The 20002-nt window shown below is 29.7% G+C and overlaps 1 protein-coding gene across 1 annotated transcript; it reads right to left on the bottom strand.

Annotated features, from left to right (window-relative positions):
• Positions 1–8481: 8481 nt before the first annotated feature.
• LOC105127704 (bidirectional sugar transporter SWEET1-like) lies at positions 8482–11022 on the bottom strand. The gene is made up of 6 exons (XM_011029085.1): positions 10924–11022; positions 10702–10738; positions 10496–10591; positions 9705–9984; positions 9130–9249; positions 8482–8990 (listed from the first exon to the last, which is right to left on the bottom strand). Exons 1-6 carry the CDS (start codon positions 10955–10957, stop codon positions 8808–8810), a joined length of 750 nt encoding a protein of 249 aa, XP_011027387.1. The 5' UTR covers positions 10958–11022; the 3' UTR covers positions 8482–8807.
• Positions 11023–20002: the final 8980 nt, after the last annotated feature.

The following is a 20002-nucleotide window of genomic DNA, read 5'->3' as shown; positions in this document are numbered from 1 at the left end:
TATATTTGTAAAAGTCAACTAGCATAATTAACTTATCCCCAATGATTTTTAATAACAACGTCTATTCCGCAGCTAAAGCGTTGTTTCTTTAACGCAATAATGATTTATCAAATGATATTTTCCTCCGATTTCATCATGAAAACAGTCCCCGTTGATACATACAATGCACTAATAATATAAATTATTTTTTGGAGAAGGTATATTTTTATATTTTTAAGTTAACTACATTTTTAGGTTAAAAATATTGTTTGAGAAGGTATTATAATTTTATTAATTAATTCATTACGAGTTTAAAATTAATTATTTTTTATTTTATGTTTAAAAAATAAAACAAGATAATTTAAGCTTTAATGAATCTCTCATATATTTACATGCTTGCGCTAGGCGGCAAATTTGATTTCATTTTTTTATATAAAAATAATAATTAGATTTCATAAGAGTGTATTATTTAAAAACCTCACCTAGTAACAGTACTGTATTTAGAAAATTCTTTCATGCCCTTTTTAGAAGGTGTATCGTGTTCTCATTTTAAATTATTAGAAAAGAGCCATATCTTGACTCTTCCTTTTAAATCTCCATTCTCTGTCCTTTCAAGTATTATTTTTCAACATAAAATTTTAAACTTCTGGTCTTTATAGGTGGCAACCTGACAGTGACCATAATTTTTATTTCAAATGTTTTTCTTCATTTTATCTTTGTGGGTAATTATTGTTGTTAATAAGAAAACAATTTCTATTCTTATAAAAAATTCATTTAAATACAATTAATTCATATAAAATACAAGAGGAAGAAAATCCAGGAGAAATAATCAAACTAAACTCTTTGAAGTATCAAACAACAAAAAACAATTAAAAATAAAGCTAATTCGTTTTGTTTAAGAAATAAGAGAGAGGGCATAAAAAATTAACAAATGAGAAAAAATATATATTTTTTTTATAAAAATCAATCACTATTTCATACACAGAATTATTCACTGCAATATAGTTAAATTACAATTTTGTTTTTTGATGAAAATTTGGGGTGTCTTGGTTCCGAGGGTGATTGATTGGTCATTAAAGAATTGTAAAGGATTATTTTTGTCTTTTTAATTTTTTAAATAGTGAAATTACTCACTTATCCCCATAAAAAATTGAATAGTTGGCAAAGGATGTTTATATTTTCTTTTTTTACAAAATTATTAAATGACTTTCATGCCCTCGTAATCAGAAAAATATAAGACAAGAGTTTAGGGGTGATTTTGTTTTTTCATATTGGTGTTTTTGTTAATACTAGAATCATAAATGATGTTTTGGATGAGTTGCTCTTAATAATTGATTTTTTTTTTTGATTTACGTTGGGTGTCCGGGCCAGCTTACGCGCACCACGACTAATCCCCACGGCCCACTGAACATCCTGCAAGTCCAGTGAATAGATAAGGCACCGCGGGGGTGACAGGCGTGCATGATGAGGTTTGAACCCAGGTGCGGAGGAAGGGGATAAACCCCTTCCACCGCTAGGCCAGAACCTCACTTGCGATATTGACACATGAGCAGCGTTTGTGCACACCATCTTCCAGTGGCTAAATCTGCATTGCTCTTTTTCTTCTAGTGTGGCGTATTATGACAATTGATGAGTATTTTTTCACCGGTGATCATTTATTTTTTTTTTCTTTTTTTTTTATAGCATTCTCATTTACTAGAACAACTACGAAAACATATTTGTACATAAAATGTGGGAATTTTTTTCTTCTAGTCTACTAAAATTTTGTCAGACTTCCTTGTATTAGGAGGTTTCACATTATTAACTATAACATGTTACACTTCTATTTACAATTCTCATATTTGATCTAATCATCTTGAATCTTAAATTATAAAAATATTTATTATCTTATCCTTAAAATCTACAAAAATGGTTTCACGATTTATTATGCATTTTAATAGAATAAAAACTAATACATATACAAATAAATTTATAGGAATATCATCATAAAAAGATCCATTTTGCATATATGCATACAATAGAAGTTTAATCAAGTTATTACAAAATTAAGCAAAATACATACAATTTCCATAAAAAATAAAATAAAATTGCACCCCATGCTTAGTTTATGGCAACAAAAGTAATATAGGATGCAAATTACTCCTGTTACGAATGAGACGGCCTGAAAGAAAATGCAATAAAACATTATAAATAATGAAGCAAGTAAATTGATATCTATTCTATATGAAATGAAATTAATATTGCTATACCTTTTTTCCTTATCTTTGCTCGATAATTTAAGAACAAATGGTTTAAAAAAAATATCAATCTAAATCACTAACATCATTTGCTTCCTTCCCTTAGGAAGTTAAATTCTTATTATGAAAATGTATTGATATCAAGACATTCCCTCTCCTTTAGTTTTTCGAGAACAACTAATCTAATACATTTCTTTTTTTTGCTTTAAAATCTAATGGAAACTCTTACATAGATGCCAATACATCTCATCGGCATCATCAATTTTCCTTATCTAGAATCGACTAATCGTATATCAAGGTAATGTCAGTATCAATGGAGTCTACTGATATCATTAGATATTCTAGAATCACTAATCTTTTTAACATCTTAATTTATCCATTGGTGATGTTGATGTCAAGAATCCTTTGATATTATTAGCTTTCATGTTAATAATAGTCAATTAATTTTCATGTGATGTCGATATCAATATAATCCATTAATATCATTTGCTATCTTGACTCTCAAGGTAGCTAATCAAGTCTTTATAAATATCATTATTCTTGGTGTTTAGGTCTTTTTCTCCCTTATAACCCGTTCCTACCCCAACAAAGCACCTTTTTCTTAATAATTTTTGTAAGAGAAAATGCAAAAACTTAAGAAAATCTTCTTGTCTTCTCCATGGTTATGTAATTGGCCTTTTAGTGTTGGACAAAAGAGTTGATTTTTTTTTATTATAATTTTACCCCTCCATTCTTTTAAATTATTATTTTAGCTATTTCTTCAAACTCTTATTATCATTTGGTACCTTAATTGAAACCAATTTAGTCTATAGGTCCTTATTAAATTTCCAAAACAATCCCTCACTTTGTATATAACCAATTGATTTATTATTATTTATATATATATTTAATTCTTAAGGGCTTAAAATTTCTCCCTTATAGAAAGCTGCATGTCTGTCCTCTTTTTTTTTTTTTTAAATTTTAGTGCTCTAGTTTTGTATTGTTTATTTTAGTCCTTGGCTCTTTTATAATTTTAGACCTTTTTTTATTGCTTATTTTAGTTCTTAGATCTTTTAAAAAAGTTTTTTATGTTTCCAATTTAGTCCTTAAATTATAATTTGTCATATATTGTTTTCTCCAATTCGATCCTTATTCTTTTAATTTATGATTTTTCCCCTTATCTCTTATATTAAAGTTTTTTTGTATTCAATTTTATCATTTAATCAAAGTTTATGTTGTTTTTTTTGATTTAGCTCTTATTCTTTTGATTTCCTTTTCATTTTCTTAAAGTTTTTTTTCTTAGCAATTTGACATTTCAATTAAATTTTTTTAATACCCTCTATTTTATTTCTTATTTTTATTTTCATCCTTATTCTTTGAATTATAATTTTTGTGTGTGATAAATGTTTTTCCAGTTTCATCCCTTGGCATTTGATTTGTTGGGGATTGAGTTTCATGGTTTTTTCATTTGCCATGCCTCAAATCTGATGACATATGTCACTAATTTTAAAGAGTTGATACGGTTAGGGATTATATTTTTTTATTACATTTTTTTTATGATTTTATCATACTTCATTTTTTTAAAAGATTGGTTTTGTTTTTATCCTAATTTTTTTTGTATTGATTTATTCCAATTTCATGACTTAGGCTATGAGTTTTTCAAGCCATTTTTTAATATATATATTTTTTGACAAATTTTTTTTTTGTATTTAATTTTTAAAGAATTTCTTTTTATATTTGTACAGATAAGCTTTATTTAAAAAAATTATTTTGAAATAATATTTCTAATATGTCTTATCTTATATAATATATTTTTTTTCATTTTATCTTATTCACTCAGTTTCATATATGTTTTTATTTCTATTATCTTTTATTGATTTTAATATAAGAAATTTAGTAGATACAAACATGTCTCGGTTTTATGGCTTAGACCACAAGTTTTTCAGGCCTTATTTAAATTGAAGTTTTTTTAATAAAAAAATATTTTTTTTTTGTATTTAATTTTTGATTTTTTTTTTATTTTATATAATTAAGCTTTATTTTTTAAAAATATTTATTTTGAAATCATATTTCTTATATGTTTGGCCCTACATAATATATTTTTTCTTTTATTTTATTTACTCAGGTTCATATGTTTTTCTATTTCTATGATTTTTTATTGATTATAATAAAAAAAATTTAGTAAACACAAATGGATGAATGTCCTATTTTGTGAGATTAAATATCTTGATTTATATCAATCTTTTAAATTTTTCAGTTTTTCTTTTAGTTATTTTTGATAAATTTTTTATTTATTTACATTTATGACTATTGATTTATTTGATTAGATGCCCAGATAAGTTTTTAAATTTACACTTTGAACTTTTTTATATAAAAAAATATATCAAAATTACTTGTCTACCCATATTCTTTTTTTAAACATTATGAACTGTAGTGAAGCACGGGTCAAATATCTAGTAAAAGTTACATAATATGACTTTTATAGTCACCATAAAGAAAGAAAAAACCAGAAGTTAGTGAGCATGACTCATTAAGTGTTTAAGAGACTTTTTTTTTTTGTTATTGTAGCGTGACCATACTTTTAATTTTTTTCTTCAAATAAATTTTTTTTAGATCGTTTTGATATGCTGATGTCAATAATAAATATTAAAAAAATAAAAAAAAGCTCTTGGCTTTTCATTGTAACATTTATTAAACATCAGCTAAAATAGCATTCTGAAAAGTAACATTTATTAAACACTACATAAAATAGCATGTGTATTATGTGTTTCTTTTTATATTTATTATTAACATATACTAAAAGCTCTTGGCTTTTTATTGTAACAAACAACAATAAAAAGCCAATATTATTTTTTTACTTTGGCCCTTTAAACTTATTTATACCAAACTTATTTGTTTTTTCAATTTTATCCTCTAACATTAGGCTTACTAGGTATTGAGCTTCACAATTAGTTTTTATTTTTTTTTATATGGAGTTTCTTGGTTTTATAACTCGAGCTACAAGTTTTACAGGTTAGGTATGTTGACTCAATTTAGTTTTTGTTAGTTTTTGATTGTTTTTCCTTAACTTCATCCTTTAAAATTAAGTTGATTAAGAATTGAACTTCATGATTATTTTTTGATTTTCTCTTTATGGGGTTATCACTGCCTTATGAACTCAGTTGGGAGTTTTACAGGTAAACTTTATTGACTTGAGTTTTTATTATCTTTTTTTTTAAATTATTTTTTTTCAATTTAATTTTTCAACTTTAAGTTGATTGAAAATTATAATTTTTATATATAAGTTTTTGTTTCTATAATGTTATCTTGGTCTCCTGATCTGGGTTTGGAAGATTAACCCAAGTTAACTCGGTTTATTTTTCTCTTACTTTTTTTTTCAACTTAATCCTTTAACATTGAGTTGATTTGAAATCAGGCTACATAATTTTTTTTATTAGCTTTCTCTGTGGTTATCAATACAACAGGAACAAACTTGAAGAAATTAAAAATAAATTAAAATTTGATAAAAGGAACAAGAATCAAACTTAGAAATCAAAATATTGAGGGTCAAGTATAAAATTTCATAAAATAAGAGAAATTAATTTTTTAATGGCCAACATGGAATTTTGTAGAGGAGAGAGAGAGAAAAGGAAAAAAAATGAAATAAATGGGGCGGCTGGAGTCAAATCATCTTTCAAAATACCACATGTGCCTCTCCATGTGGAAAAGGGCACTGTGTATATTCAAACACCATGGTTGAAGTTGGTGTTCTTCCATCGGATGACAACTCATGCATCACTCAAAGAGTGCAGAGCCGTCTCACACATTTGCTCGTGCTATGCGCCAACATATTTTTTTAAAAAATAGAGAAAGATCGAATCTCTCTTAATCCAACTTAATAATAACTGAAAAACCAATAGTAAATAACAAAAACACAAATCGAGCTACATAATTTTTTATTTATTAGCTTTCTCTATGGTTATCAATACAATAAGGAACAAACTTGAAGAAATTAAAAATCAAAATTATGAATCCAAAGATGAAATTAAAAATAAATTAAAATTTAATAAAAAGAATAAGAATCAAACTTAGAAATCAAAATATTGAGTGCCAAATATAGAATTTCATAAAATAAGAGAAATTGATTTTTTAATGGCCAACATGAAATTCATTATAGAGGAGAGAGACAAAAAAAGAAAAGAAAAAGAAAAAGAAAAAAATAGGGCAGTTGGAGTCAAATCATCATTCAAAACACCATACATGCCTCTCCATGCAAAAAAAAAAAACGTTGTGTATATTCAAACACCATGACTGAAGTTGGTGTTCTTCCATCGGATGACAACTCATGCATCACTCAAAGAGTGGAGAGCCGTTCCACATATTTGCTCGTTCTATGTGCCAACATATTTTTTTTTTAAATAGAGAAAGATCGAATCTCTCTTAATCCAACTTAATAATAACTTGAAAACCAATAGTAAATGACAAAAACACCCCTTATTACAAAGCTTAGAAAATTTGATTTTAGGGTTAATATAGTAATTCTAATATTTTAAAAAAGTAAAAAAACTAATAATACCCCTTAAAATAATTAAATGAAAACAAGTTTCAAGGATAACTGAGTAATTTCACTATACCATGAAAATATGAGATTACTATAATGACTCATGAATTTGAGAATGATATTTGAACCCTTATAAAATTACTAAACTACCCCCAAAACTTATGTTGTTCAGGGGTAAAATAATAATTTTACATTGCAAAATAAAAAGAGAAATACTTAGCTCTTTTAGCTTTATATATGGGATACGGTAAAAGTTTTTTAAAATGATTTAGACTAGTCATTTTGTTAGTGATATGATCAGTGACATTTAAATCAATAACTAAAAAATTATAATGTACTCCTTACTAATGTAGTTTTAAAAGCAGTCAAAACCCCTTTAATATTCTCTTGTTCTCTTGTGATAACTCAGCAGAGTTTTCTAGGAAAACAACAAACTTACCAATAAGAGCTATGGAATCAAAACCAAAAGTTATCAATATCCCATTCTCTTGAAGACAGGCAGCAAAGTCATTAAAAAGAACTGATGGATTGGTAAAAATAACATTACTAGGAAGGAAATTAATGGAGTAAGCAATAACATGAGCCTTATGTTCATATCCTTTTTGATGTCTCTTCTTCTTTTTAAAATTAGGCTTTAGCTCTGAATGAAGGATCCAACATCGTTAGATAGGATGGCCATGATTATGACAAATGATGACACTTTAAATTTGATCATTTCCCTTTGTAAGGTTTATCATTTCTCATCGGATAATTAATAACATATGCACGGGTTTCTGACAAAGAGATTTTAGACTTCAGATTCATGACTTTCCTTTAAACTTCTTCTCGTAAAATTAAAGCACACACATTAGCAAGAGATGGAAGATCAAAAGTCATAAGAATCCAACTACGAAGATCTTCATAGTATGGACCAAGATAGTTAACAATTGAAAAATCTTGCCTTCTTTTTTGTTTCTTCAATATTGTTGCATCAATAGTGTAAGGACGATACAATATAAGTTCACTCCATATACCTTTTAGAATCCTAAGCATATGAACATAAGTTTTGTTGTCTTACAACATCTTAGAAAGATCCCTTGTAATTTGAAAAACACGACCTATATTGTTTTGATTTCTATATATTTCTTTCATAGCCTGACATAGTTCTAATAAGGATTCTTAGTAGTTGAATATGTTAGCAATATGATTCTCTATAAAGCTGAATAGTCAGGACAAGCTGAATAGTCAGGACATGACAAGTTAATTCTTGCACTACCAAGCTTGATAGGCTTGTGAAGAATAATCGAGGGGTTTAATATGACCATTGACATAACCAAGTTTTGATTTTTTATTAAGAGCAATTGTCATAGCTTTTAATCAAAGAAGATAGTTAAATTTAGTTAAGAATATTAAACCTAGATGTTGATTAAAATTAGGTTCTTCTTGTAAAATATTAGATGATTTATTGGTGCTATGAACACTATCAAATTTAAAGAAGTCATCGATAGGATATTTCAAATAAAAAACAGAGCAATAAGAACCAAAAGAAACAAAGGAACAAAGTGTTTTTTTTCTTTATTAATTTCCGATGAATAATTTTGCTACAACCGGATGCCTAACATACACAGAGCATGACGATTAACAATAGGAAATGACACATCTTTTGGTCATTCACGGACAAAGATAACAAACAAAAAAAGAATAAAAGGGTCCTTTCCCAATCCATTTTACCAGGAAATGACACATATTAGAGAGAAATTGCACCGTTGCAGTTAAAGCAATTTCCGGGACCATAGCGTGTTGCATCCATTCGGAATTAACAGAAATTGACAAAGAGGTAGTCTCAAGCACATGATAACCCATCAAAACACCCACAGAAAGCGCGCTACTTTTCGTTACTATAGCATCAACATTTAAGTTGGCGTTGTAATTATTTGGAGAGAGAAAATACAAGAGGATTTCGAAGAGAACAAAGACAAGTGATCAAACTTGCATGCAGCAAACTAGGTAACATCGCGCTTGTCAAGTAAACTAGGATCGAGGCAGTCCCAGTGTCTTATAAATTAAGCTTGCACGCGCAATATTGAAGTCATTTACACCTTATCAACATGGGATCCATTGGAAACCAATTGCTTCTCTTGGTGGAGTTTTGCGATACCCATCTGCATTGATTGAACAGGGAGGGCGGGCTTCTTGGCTTCTCCCTTGTTGTTCCGGTAGATGAAGTACAAGATCAGCTGCAATGCCCCTAGACCACAGCCAACTCCATTCGGGACCTGTAACAGATATATGGCACGACATGCATATTTCCAGTAAAATAAAACGATGAGATTTTTGCAACATTGAACCCCACTGGGCATGCTAGTCTAACGTGATCAGTAATTTGATTAATAGGGATAACTAAAATTTACTTACAGCAACAAAAAGGTCACTACCAAGTAGCCCAAAGACAAACCAGGAAGTGCCACATAAGAAGACAAAAAGAGACAAGAAGAATGGCATATACTCCACGCTCTTCGTTTTAATCACTGTCCTCTGCAAGTACAAGAAAAATCACATAAAATAATTATCTAACAAAAAAGGGCACTGCATGTATAACTTCGTAGAAAAACCTTTTATATATAAAGGGTTGGTACCACGTGCTTAATTAAAATATTATACTTCATACAATACAATATTATCCTACACACAGGTTGTATCTCCCCTTCCAAATGAGAAAACGACGAAGAAGCGATATTATTCGCAGCTTATAAAATACACTTTGACTGGCATGAGAAACAAAACCATCAGTTTTCTGATTTTCTGGAGAAAGTAAACCATGTCCCACACTACAGAACGTCAGCAGTCAATTAATACTAAATTACACATGCACACGCTCAAAACTATAATAATAAAGGAGCTAGCTTGTCAAATTATAAGGAATATGATTCTCTTTTCTCGGCCAGGAACAGCAAATATACCGTGAAGAAAATTAGAGTAAATTGACGTACCATAATAGACAGAGGGGAGCCATACATGATGATTGAGAAAATAGCAGCAGCAAAGCCACAGAATATCTCCCTGGATTTGCCATGAAGAACGACAAGGGACACCAAGGCCACGCCAGCAAAAGTGGTGAGCACAACCGTGAGGAGGCCAATGAACTTCGCCTTATCCTTCTTCGGTGCATAGATGATGAAGGTCAAGACATAAATTGCCTCAATTAACGCGCCAGTTCCATTGATTGTTGACACCAGAATGTTGTTCTTAGACACAAAAGGCATTCCATACCTGCCACAGAGTACAATATCAGCAATTAACGGGTGGCGAGGCGACAAAATTAACGTAACCGGAAATAAAAGATGCACCTACCCGAATTAACATGCAAAAAACTCAAGTTGATCCAACAAACTTAATAGATCCTGATTAGCTAGAAATCAGCTAAATCATCAATCAAAGGGAGAAAATAGAAGAAAAGGCAGCAGTACGATGCTTTGTTCGTTGTGTCTAATATATACCAGAATATATAGTAAATTAAGCCGCAAAACAGTACTAACAGACTATTAATTAAAAAACATAGCAGGAAGAAAAACATCAGCACTGGTTTGCTTCAAATATCATTTGGTTTGAGGATATACCGAAGATGGCTAGATCTTTTTCCTTTTGGGTTATTCTTGATAAACAAAAGCAATTAGTTGACAGGATTACCCTTCTAAAGCTAAACCAAAATACTGTCCTGGAAAGCGTAAAACAGCACAATTCGAAAAGAAAATAAGTAGTTGAAGAGACGAGAAGCACACACCAGGCAGAAAGGAGGCAGTTGAGCAAGGTCATTACATATGGAATGCCGGAAAACAGCTCTGTAGACTTGCTTCTTATGATCCTCCTGAACGTGATCCTATCGACAAATTATCCATAAATACACATTAGCTTTAGCTTAACCTAATAGAGAGAGAGAGAGAGAGAGAGAGAAAGAGAGAGGGCTAAATGAACAAGTCCGGTGCATACGTTGGAGCCAAGAAGAGAAACAATGCAGTGGCATTTCCTGTTACAGATGAGAAAGAAACAGAGAGAAACAGCTAATTAGTCTTAGTCCGTCTGGAAAGAAAAAAAACAAAAAAAAACACTAAGAACAGTAAGTTTGCAACTTCTTCAGGAAACAAGAAGAAGAAGAAGAAGAAGAAAACCAAGAGCAAAAGAAAGTTGATTGATGAATTAAAAAGAACCCACCAAAGATTCCAAATAAGAAATGCGCGATCTCCATTGTCTTCGATCTTCGAAACCTTATCTAAACCTAACAATTGTTACAAAGAAATAGAAGACTTGTTAGGAAATGGAAATGAGATTCTTTGAGCTAGCTAGAAGCAATTGGGTTTTATAGGATAGAAACAAGAAAATAACCGCTAGCTAGGCAGTACTTTTGTTTTGCTCCGTTGGTCTCTTACCGACCGGGCAATACCGGGTGCTGACATTAATTAATGGGCGTTGCTTATGGAGGATGAAAATGACATGAGATGGGTTAACAAAGGTCATACGCAATAAAACCAACTCTTTTTTTTTGGAATATGAGTTTGTTTCTGTTAATTATACTCATAGATTTATCATTACGGTTCAAAAGCCAGTGTCAATGATAGCATTAAAAAACCTAACACCCCTTTCTCCTTCAAAAATTTAACGAGTGTTTGTAATAACTGTTTGTGCTAATTATACTTAGCTGTGCATAAGGGATTTATACAGTAAATCACACATTTGAGGCCAGTGTTTGCAGGTGGGGATAAGGTGAAGAAGTGACTGTCTCGTGAAGGCAAAAACCATTTGAAGAAAAGATTAATGTATTAGGCGGCTGAATGGTAAAAAAGGACATAAATTTGATTTGATTTTACACGAACTTCTTCTTTTATTATTATTATTATTATTATTATTATTATTCTTGGAAGATTTAATCACAGTTTCTCTTTAATTTGTCTTAAACAGCAAAACTTAAAGTTCCACCCAGTATTATCCCGATTGCCATAATCATGCAACTTCAGCTCTTTCCACAACTAGCCGGCCTCCTTAATTTGCTGAGCCAGTGAGGACGGCCACCATATATACAATGCAGCTTGAGTTTCTTCGATATTTGTAGAAGTCAACTAGCATAATTAACTTATCCCCAATGATTTTTAATAACAACGTCCATTCCGCAGCTAAAGCGTTGTTTCTTTAACGCAATAATGATTCCTCAAATGATATTTTCCTCTCATTTCATCATGAAAACAGTCCCCGTTGTGTATACACGAAAAGTTAATAATATAAATTATTTTTTAAAGCTTCGTCTACTAAGTTAAGTTTTGGAATTAAAAATATTTTAATATGGCATTATAATTTTATTGACCAATAAATTACCGATTTTTATCTTATCATCCATTGAAGAAGTCTACTATAAATTTTTTATTGGAGAGTGAAATTGAAAATAAAAACAATTTGAATAAAAAAAAATCAAAAGAATAAGAACCAAATTGAAAGACATAATTTACAATAGATTTTGATTGAATGATGAAATTGAAAATCAATAAAATTTTTACAAAAAGGATAAGGAAGAGAAATAAAAAAAAATAAAGACTAAATTGAAAAAAACAACATACAACAAATTAGGATTGAACGATTAAATTGAAAACAAATATAATTTTTACAAAAAAATCAAGAATTAAAATCAACAATCAAAAGAATAAGGATCAAATTTAAAATATCAACAATAAAAAGGATTCACTTGTAATATTCAAGGGACGAGAAAGAGAGAGAGAAAGAATCCCCATCAACGATAGGAGAAAGAGAGAGTCCCCATCAACGATAAACCACCTCAACAAAGTTAACATGCACCTCACAACAAAAAGAGAACATGGTGATGCATTTAATGACATAAAAGAAATGCATTTTTTTACCACTAAAAGACATCACGTGTGTTATCCAAAGTTCGTGGATCCCTGCGAACCATCAGCAGGTAAGTCGCCCACGCCAATAATTTTTTTCATTTAAATAATATAAAATTGGTGTAAAAAGATGAAATTACGCTTAATGAACCTGGTAATAACATGAAAACCAAAGTGAAAATACCAATAGACTACTAGATATTATTTATTTATTTTTATTTAAATTGTAAACTTATCATTTTACTGTTTTTAAGAAAATGAAAAGATAAATACCCATGTTTTCTAGTTTTAAAAACCTTGATTAGAGTCTATTAAGATCATTTTATTATACTTTAAAAATTTTAAAAAACTAAGTTAATCCACTAAATTTATATCTTGAGTCATTAGACTCGGATATGAAAGCCTAATATTAAAATATAAAATTAAAAAAATATCAAATCTTAAATAAAAAAAAAGGAGCTAGGAGGGGAACAATAAATTCCTCTTCTCTGTTAGTTCATGTACTAAATAGTTGGCCTACTTTTTGCTGTGAGCTAAACTAATTTTTTTACTGTATAAAAAAATAATGCTTAAACATTAATGATATATTTTAAAGAATAAAAAAAATCATAACTCAACATCATATAAATAAAATAAAAAATAATAATAATTGTCAATCCAGAATCAAAATATAAAAAATGAAATTAATAAAAAAATCTTAAAAAACAAATCACCATCAATGCTCTAAACACAGTCTATAGGACTTAAATTAATTTTATTAAAAAAATCCACGGTAACATATGAATGAGAACGGTTAAAATTATTTTAGCTTTTGTTATAATGATGCATACATGACATCAATCTTACGTATCAAAATCTTGAGCGAGCTTTCATGAATTAATTCATGTATGATGCATGCATGACAGCAATCTTACGTATCAAAATCTTGAGTGAGCTTTCGTAAATTAAGATGCAGAGCAAGATTAAAGTAAAAAAAAAAGAAAAAACCAGGAAACCACCATGACAAGAACTAGCCGGAGGTTAGCCACTGTGTGCAATTAGACATGACATGTGCAAGACCCCTAAACACAGTCTACTGGGCGCTATCTGCTATTCTGCTCCTGCCGACCTAACTGATGAAATGAAATGAAATGCTACTCTTTTTACTACAATGTTTTTTTACCCTTCTTGGTCGACACCGGGGAACTGATACTATTACAAGGTTGAGTGCCAATAGGAAAGGAAATAGGTGGTGGAAATTGCCGGTCAATCTTTCAGCCTGTTTTGGAGAGGCATTTCAATGGAGTGTTAGCGTCATCATTATTATTGCAGCAGAAAATAGTAGCTTGTTGACAGTTAAACCATGTGAATTAGGGTACACATTAGTGGACCATAGAAGTTGGCAGAAATATGCTCCTTCTATTGTATATCCCGTATCTTTGTACGTAATTTGAAAAAGTAAAATATATATATGTTTTCTTAGTTGTGTTTTATCTTATTATTTATATATTCATGGATCTGTTCAAATTCAAGAACCATGTGCATGAAAGTAATTTGCATTGAATACACTTATTTGTATGCGAATACGATGTGTAAGATCTAATAAAACAGACATTTATTTATATATCTTAACGGTTGAAAAAAACAAATTGCATGTAAGTATGCCACAATATCATATGATTATTAAAGCCAACTGAGTTGACCTCGTAATTCATTAATGAATTGCAGCGTAGCATTTTTATTTTGCATTAATTTAAATTTAATATGATTAAACTAGATTGAACTAGGTGAACTTAACTTACCTGGCCAACTTAACCACACTTGATGATTTTAATATTTTTTTAATTTTTATCAAAATCAACCCTTTTATTTTAACAAATTAAAAAATCTTTTTTAGAGTTAGCCAGTAAAAATCCACCACCTAAAACTTAAGATGGAATATATCTAGGCTGCTGATTTTCATAGATTCATGATGCGACTAAAAGGTGGACAATCGTATGTTAATTATTAGCTGCTGCTTATAAGGTGTAGGTCAAGGTTCACGAGAGGCCCTTTGATGTTTTACAATTAATTCAATTCATTTCTTGAGCTTAATTATTCTACTAATCGCTTTTCTCTGATCCATACATATAGTGGAAGTTTCATTTGGTAAAAGAGTTGTCTTTGTAAAGGAGCAAACCCAACCAATCGGTTATGAACCTATTAAATGAACGAAAACTGAGCTTATGTGCATATATGAGCTTTAAATGCCAATTGCCAAGAATGATTGAGAGTTTTCAAATTAATGACAAACATGAACATGCTTTGTGCATATATGTTAAGCATGCAAAGGGTTTTTGAAATTAATTCTTCATTCACTTACAAATAGTTTTAAGCATATTAATATATTATGTTAAAGTACTTAAATTGGAGAGCAATTTTCAACAAGCCTTTACTCAAAATATAAGTAGACTTCATATTTAATTTGACCTTAAATATACTCACTTGTAATATTTTAAAACCAAATTTACAACATCCTCTGCTATTCTACAAGAACACAACAAAGGATGGCTAACTCAAGAACTAAAAAAAATAGTCCAGACTGGTTTCGACTCAATTCATTCAGGTGTGTGTGTGTGTACACAAGTTTAATTAGCGTCATGATCAAGAGCTAAAGAAGGAAATATTGCAAAACAAATACAGCGGAATATTTACAATATAGTGAAAATCTCCTGGATACTAAAACATAATACCTTCGCTATTACACCGTCCCATGACTTCTATTAACAAGAACAGTGATGTTGTGTGCTTGCGTATTTCTATTGTGAGAAACCGAAAATTTCCTAGTCGTTGATCATGTTTTTTTCTTTTTTAGCAGCTCTATTCAAGATAATCAGGACAGCCACCAGCGGAGGCATGGCTTAAACTGTCACTGATTTTGGGAGATGGCAGCAGTGGATGGTTGGTTGTTTCGGTTCCCTTTCCTGATAGCATGTAGGATAGATGAAGAATACTTGTGTACTAGATCAATGTTTATCCTTGTGCTGAAAGAACTCCAACTTTCGATTAAAAAACTTGCTCCTCACCATGACTGGATAATTAAAACTGTTCTTCTTAATTTTGCGTGGGCTACCCTCATTCAAAAATTAAAGCGGGTATACAATACAGCACAGCGTAGATTTTGTCCCTTTTGAAATCTGTCAATAAATAAATGTAGTAATAAACATGGAAAGGTGACCTGTTGTTTTTCATTGCGGTTTCAAAGAGCTCCATTGGCTCATAAAAAAACCCATCACCATTGCGAAAGATCTCTCTCTCTCTTTTCCTTTTTTGTATTGTGATATGATATATTTGTTGCTTAGCTGGACGGATCCAGGCATGGCGATCACCGATGAAGTTGAGGACAACTGTGTCATAAATTGCAAATATGAAATATCTGGTTTATGAACTGATCTGTAACTTATACAATTTCGTTCTACAATTTTGTATTGGTTCAGAAACCCACCGTCTCTTTTTTCAGAGCAAAAACCTTCGTTAATTAGTATCCAAATTAATAACTCACCATAAATGTACAGGATACGATCATAATTCTGATTAATTTAATACGAAACCATGGGAAAATGTTATTTTCAGGGCTAATTAATTCACACTAGGCTACAAAAGAAACACCAAAAACTATAATCATGTCATGCCAGAAAGTGACTGGCTGATAATGCAAGTTCCAATAATCCTGACCTGCTAGATTCATAGTTGGACCGGCCAGTCCCACCAATTGCAAATTTACACATAATGCACTGTCACTCTAACAAATTAGTCTCGGTTTTTTAAAATTATTTTTTAATTAAAAAATATTAAATTAATAATTTATACTTTATGTTTTTATGATTTTAATGAAATATGTGTAGATAATTTTGATATTTTTCTAATTAAAAAGTATTGTTATAAAATCACCATGCACGCTAAACTTAATCATCAGCTTTTATCTAAACCGTTCTCGGAACTTAGGAGTAAAGACAATTTACTGGAAGGCAACAAAGTCGCCTCCGATTATGTTGCTACTTTGGGGGCAATATGAGCTGGTGGAGAAATCCACCTCCAGGCCTTCATAGTATTTAAATTATTAGAATATAAGATCCAAGATCTAATTAATATTATTATTTTTCAACAATATCATATGCAAAAATAATATCTCTAAAATTCAAAAAAATAAAAATATAAAATAAACTTATCTCTATAACTTTAAATAATCTTATACATTCAAAAGAAAATGTATAGAGAAACGTGTTCTTGATCATAATAATAAAAAATGAACTTGAAGTCTCGTGAGGACGACAGACCATGTGCGCCACCAACAAAATCCATTCTCCTACGGACAAAATGTTTACAAGCACTCTAGCCACCGTAAATCTGGAGGAAGAGATCAATTTGATGATTGATTGAGACATCAATGGTAATGGGCTCCACGCGGCACCCATTTTGGCGATGTCTAGTTTCATGATGAGACTTGATTTGTTTTACATTAATTTTTTAAAAAACAGTTTTTAAAAAATTATTTTTTAAATTTTCTTGTATTTATTTGTTATTAAAAAAGTTGATCAATAGAAAATATTTTTCGGTCAACAAAAAACACTTTCTAGTTAACGGAAAACACTTTATGGTCAACGAAAATATTTTTTAGTCAAAAAAATTTTTTACTTAGTTTTCAGGAAAGTGTTTTCCTTTTTAGCTGCGTTTGTTTTCTGGAAAGTGATTTCTGGAAAAACACTTTCCAAACTTTCTTGTGTTTATTTTGCAGAAAGTGATTTCTGAGAAATCACTTTCCAAACTTTCTTGTGTTTGTTTGCTGTTAGGAAAGTTGATAAAAAGAAAACACTTTCCAGTCAAAGGAAAATTTGGCTTGATTTTCAGGAAAGTGTTTTCCTGAAAAATTTGAGAGGAAAACACTTTCCGGAAGTTGTGAAAAGTTTAGAAATATCATTATTTGCTGATTATATCAAATTTGATCCTCAAACTTTTGATTGCTATATATATATTTTGTTTTGAATATTTATTTTTCAATTTCATTTCTTAAAATTTAATTTTTATATTTACTTTGGTCCTCATTTTTATAATTGTTATTTGCTTTTCTCCTATTAGTTTTTTATTGAAAATTTTTTCTATCAAATTTGGTCCTCGTTCTTTTGATTGTTATTTATTTTATTTGAAATACTTTATGAAATGTTAATTATTATTATTTTAATTTCTTCATCTTTTTTTTTAGATTTGATCTTTATTATTTTGATTATTATTTATTTTATTTGAGATAATTTATGAATTTTTTTTTTAATTTCATTATTATTCAACTTTTTAATTTGTAAAATTTATTTCTTATTATTTTAATAAACTTGAGAAAAATAAAATATTAATAAATTATTTTCCACTTCATTTTCCATGACATAACCAAACACTGGAAAGTGTTTTCCAGTTTATTTTTCATAATATTACCAAATATCGAAAAATACTTTACTTTTCAGGAATTCATTTTTTCTGGAATTTACTTTTTTAGAATTTACTTTTCTAAAAATTCACTTTTCAAAAAAAAAAACTTTCTCAGGTTTAATTTCCATAAGCGATAATCATTGCATTCCCAGCGGTCGACATTGGCAGATCGTTAATTAAGTGTACTTACTGTCAGAGATTTGGAACAAGAGGTTCTGCAAAATGCAATGGAACCAATCCTTTTACCTGCTTGCCTAACTGTGAGATTATTTTTATATTTTATAATAATAACAATTATATATATAGATATAGATATAGATATTGATGCTCCTGCATCAAATCCCTAAAATAACCATTATTTTAGCCATGTATATTGTAAAAATATATCCCCTTGTATATTCTGTTGTTTAGTTCAAAGGAAATTCATATGGAATTTTACGAATTCTAACAAGGTATCAGAGCAATGATCCTAGACTGCAATTCCTATGATCAGACCAGAAAAGAAAACCCAACAGCTCAAACTCCATGGTTGATTCCACCAAATTGATAGAGCCACCAAATACTTCCACAAATTTTATTTTTGACAACAGTATGAACAAGATGAAATTTTTTGAAAATTATATTATATTTTTTTTGGTTATTCAGATTATTTTTAAATTTATTAAATCAATTAAAACATATCAACATAATTTCCATATGTTTTGGGCAGATAATGGAATTCCTGCTTTCCTTTTGAGGACCAACCATGGATGCTTTGATTTCCAAACGCACATCGCCAATAGATGCCGTATCCATATTTAAGTAGAAGGGTTACACGAGAACTGGGAAACAGAGTAATCGATGCAAACGACCATTATCCATCACATCATATGCGAATCAAGTAATCAACCCCCACTTTCTCTTTCACAGAATTGGCTTGTGGATAATTTGAAGTTCCTTGTTACATCTTTCATGATGATCGAATTTTATTATTCATTTAAATTTCTTAAAATTTGATCCAGTGATTTGAACGCTACTGGTCGGTAATTACACAGCTCTATTCTGGAAAATAAGCAGCCAGCCGCGTATAATATAGCACACAGTTTTCAATTTTGACATCGCCTCGCACTGGAGCATGACCTCCACTATCTTCCGATAAACAAGCACCTTATATTAGACTTCAGGAAATGATTAAATCTCTCTCGAGGGACTTGTCTTTACTCTTTAGTGAAAGGATTTTCATGTTTATTCAAGAAGTAATTAAAGAGACGAATAAAATTAGCACTGACGGTTGGCACAGGTCTGGCGAGAGGCCCCTTTGGATCGATTCGAGTAGAGTGGAAGCCTACAAATCTAGGCCTAATCATCAAAACTATGAATGATATATGAAAAACACCCATCCTAAGGTTTCATGGTAAAGAAGAATATGAAAGCTAAGTGGACTTGAATCCATTACCGACAGGAATTTTCAGGATTTTATGCAAAAGTTCTGGACAATATTTGTTGAATTATTAACCCCAGACAGGAAATCCAATTGCATCTTTTCCACATTTCAATTCTATATTTGATTGGAACATCTGTTATAGATTAACATCACAATGCTTACTCAAAAAGACGTAACCATGGCCACAGTTTATTCTAGTATCATTATGTTTGAATTTAATAAATTAACTTGAGTGGATTTAAGTTGAGTTTTTTTATTTTTTAGTATCATTACTATGTTTGAATTTAATAAATTAACTAGAGTGGATTTAAGTTGAGTTTTTTTATTTTAATTTTATTTTTTAATATTTAATTTATTAAAAATTAAATTTTTAATTTTTTTAATTTTCAATTATAATAAATTATCAGGTTTTTATTTATTTTTATTTTGTTATCAAATAAGATTATAAAAACTTTTTAAAAATATTATATATTTCTATAATATTGAAAAATATTTATTTTTTACAAATCATTATTAAATTTTTTATTTAACTCAATTTATT

This window comes from Populus euphratica, unplaced genomic scaffold, assembly GCF_000495115.2.
Source record: "Populus euphratica unplaced genomic scaffold, PopEup_1.0 scaffold93.1, whole genome shotgun sequence".
Classification (NCBI taxonomy): Eukaryota; Viridiplantae; Streptophyta; class Magnoliopsida; order Malpighiales; family Salicaceae; genus Populus; species Populus euphratica.
Note: the sequence above shows the minus strand (reverse complement) of the source record. Positions and strands in the feature narration are given on the sequence as shown.

What these genes read in the sequence shown, in the direction of transcription:
- LOC105127704 (XM_011029085.1), bottom strand. Translation starts at nt 10,957, where the DNA reads ATGGAGATCGCGCATTTCTTATTTGGAATCTTTG. An exon ending in TTTCTTATTTGGAATCTTTG is followed by an intron (nt 10,739 to 10,923) that starts GTGGGTTCTTTT and finishes CATCTGTAACAG; the next exon opens with GAAATGCCACTGCATTGTTT. An exon ending in AACTGCCTCCTTTCTGCCTG is followed by an intron (nt 9,985 to 10,495) that starts GTGTGTGCTTCT and finishes ACTCTGTGGCAG; the next exon opens with GTATGGAATGCCTTTTGTGT.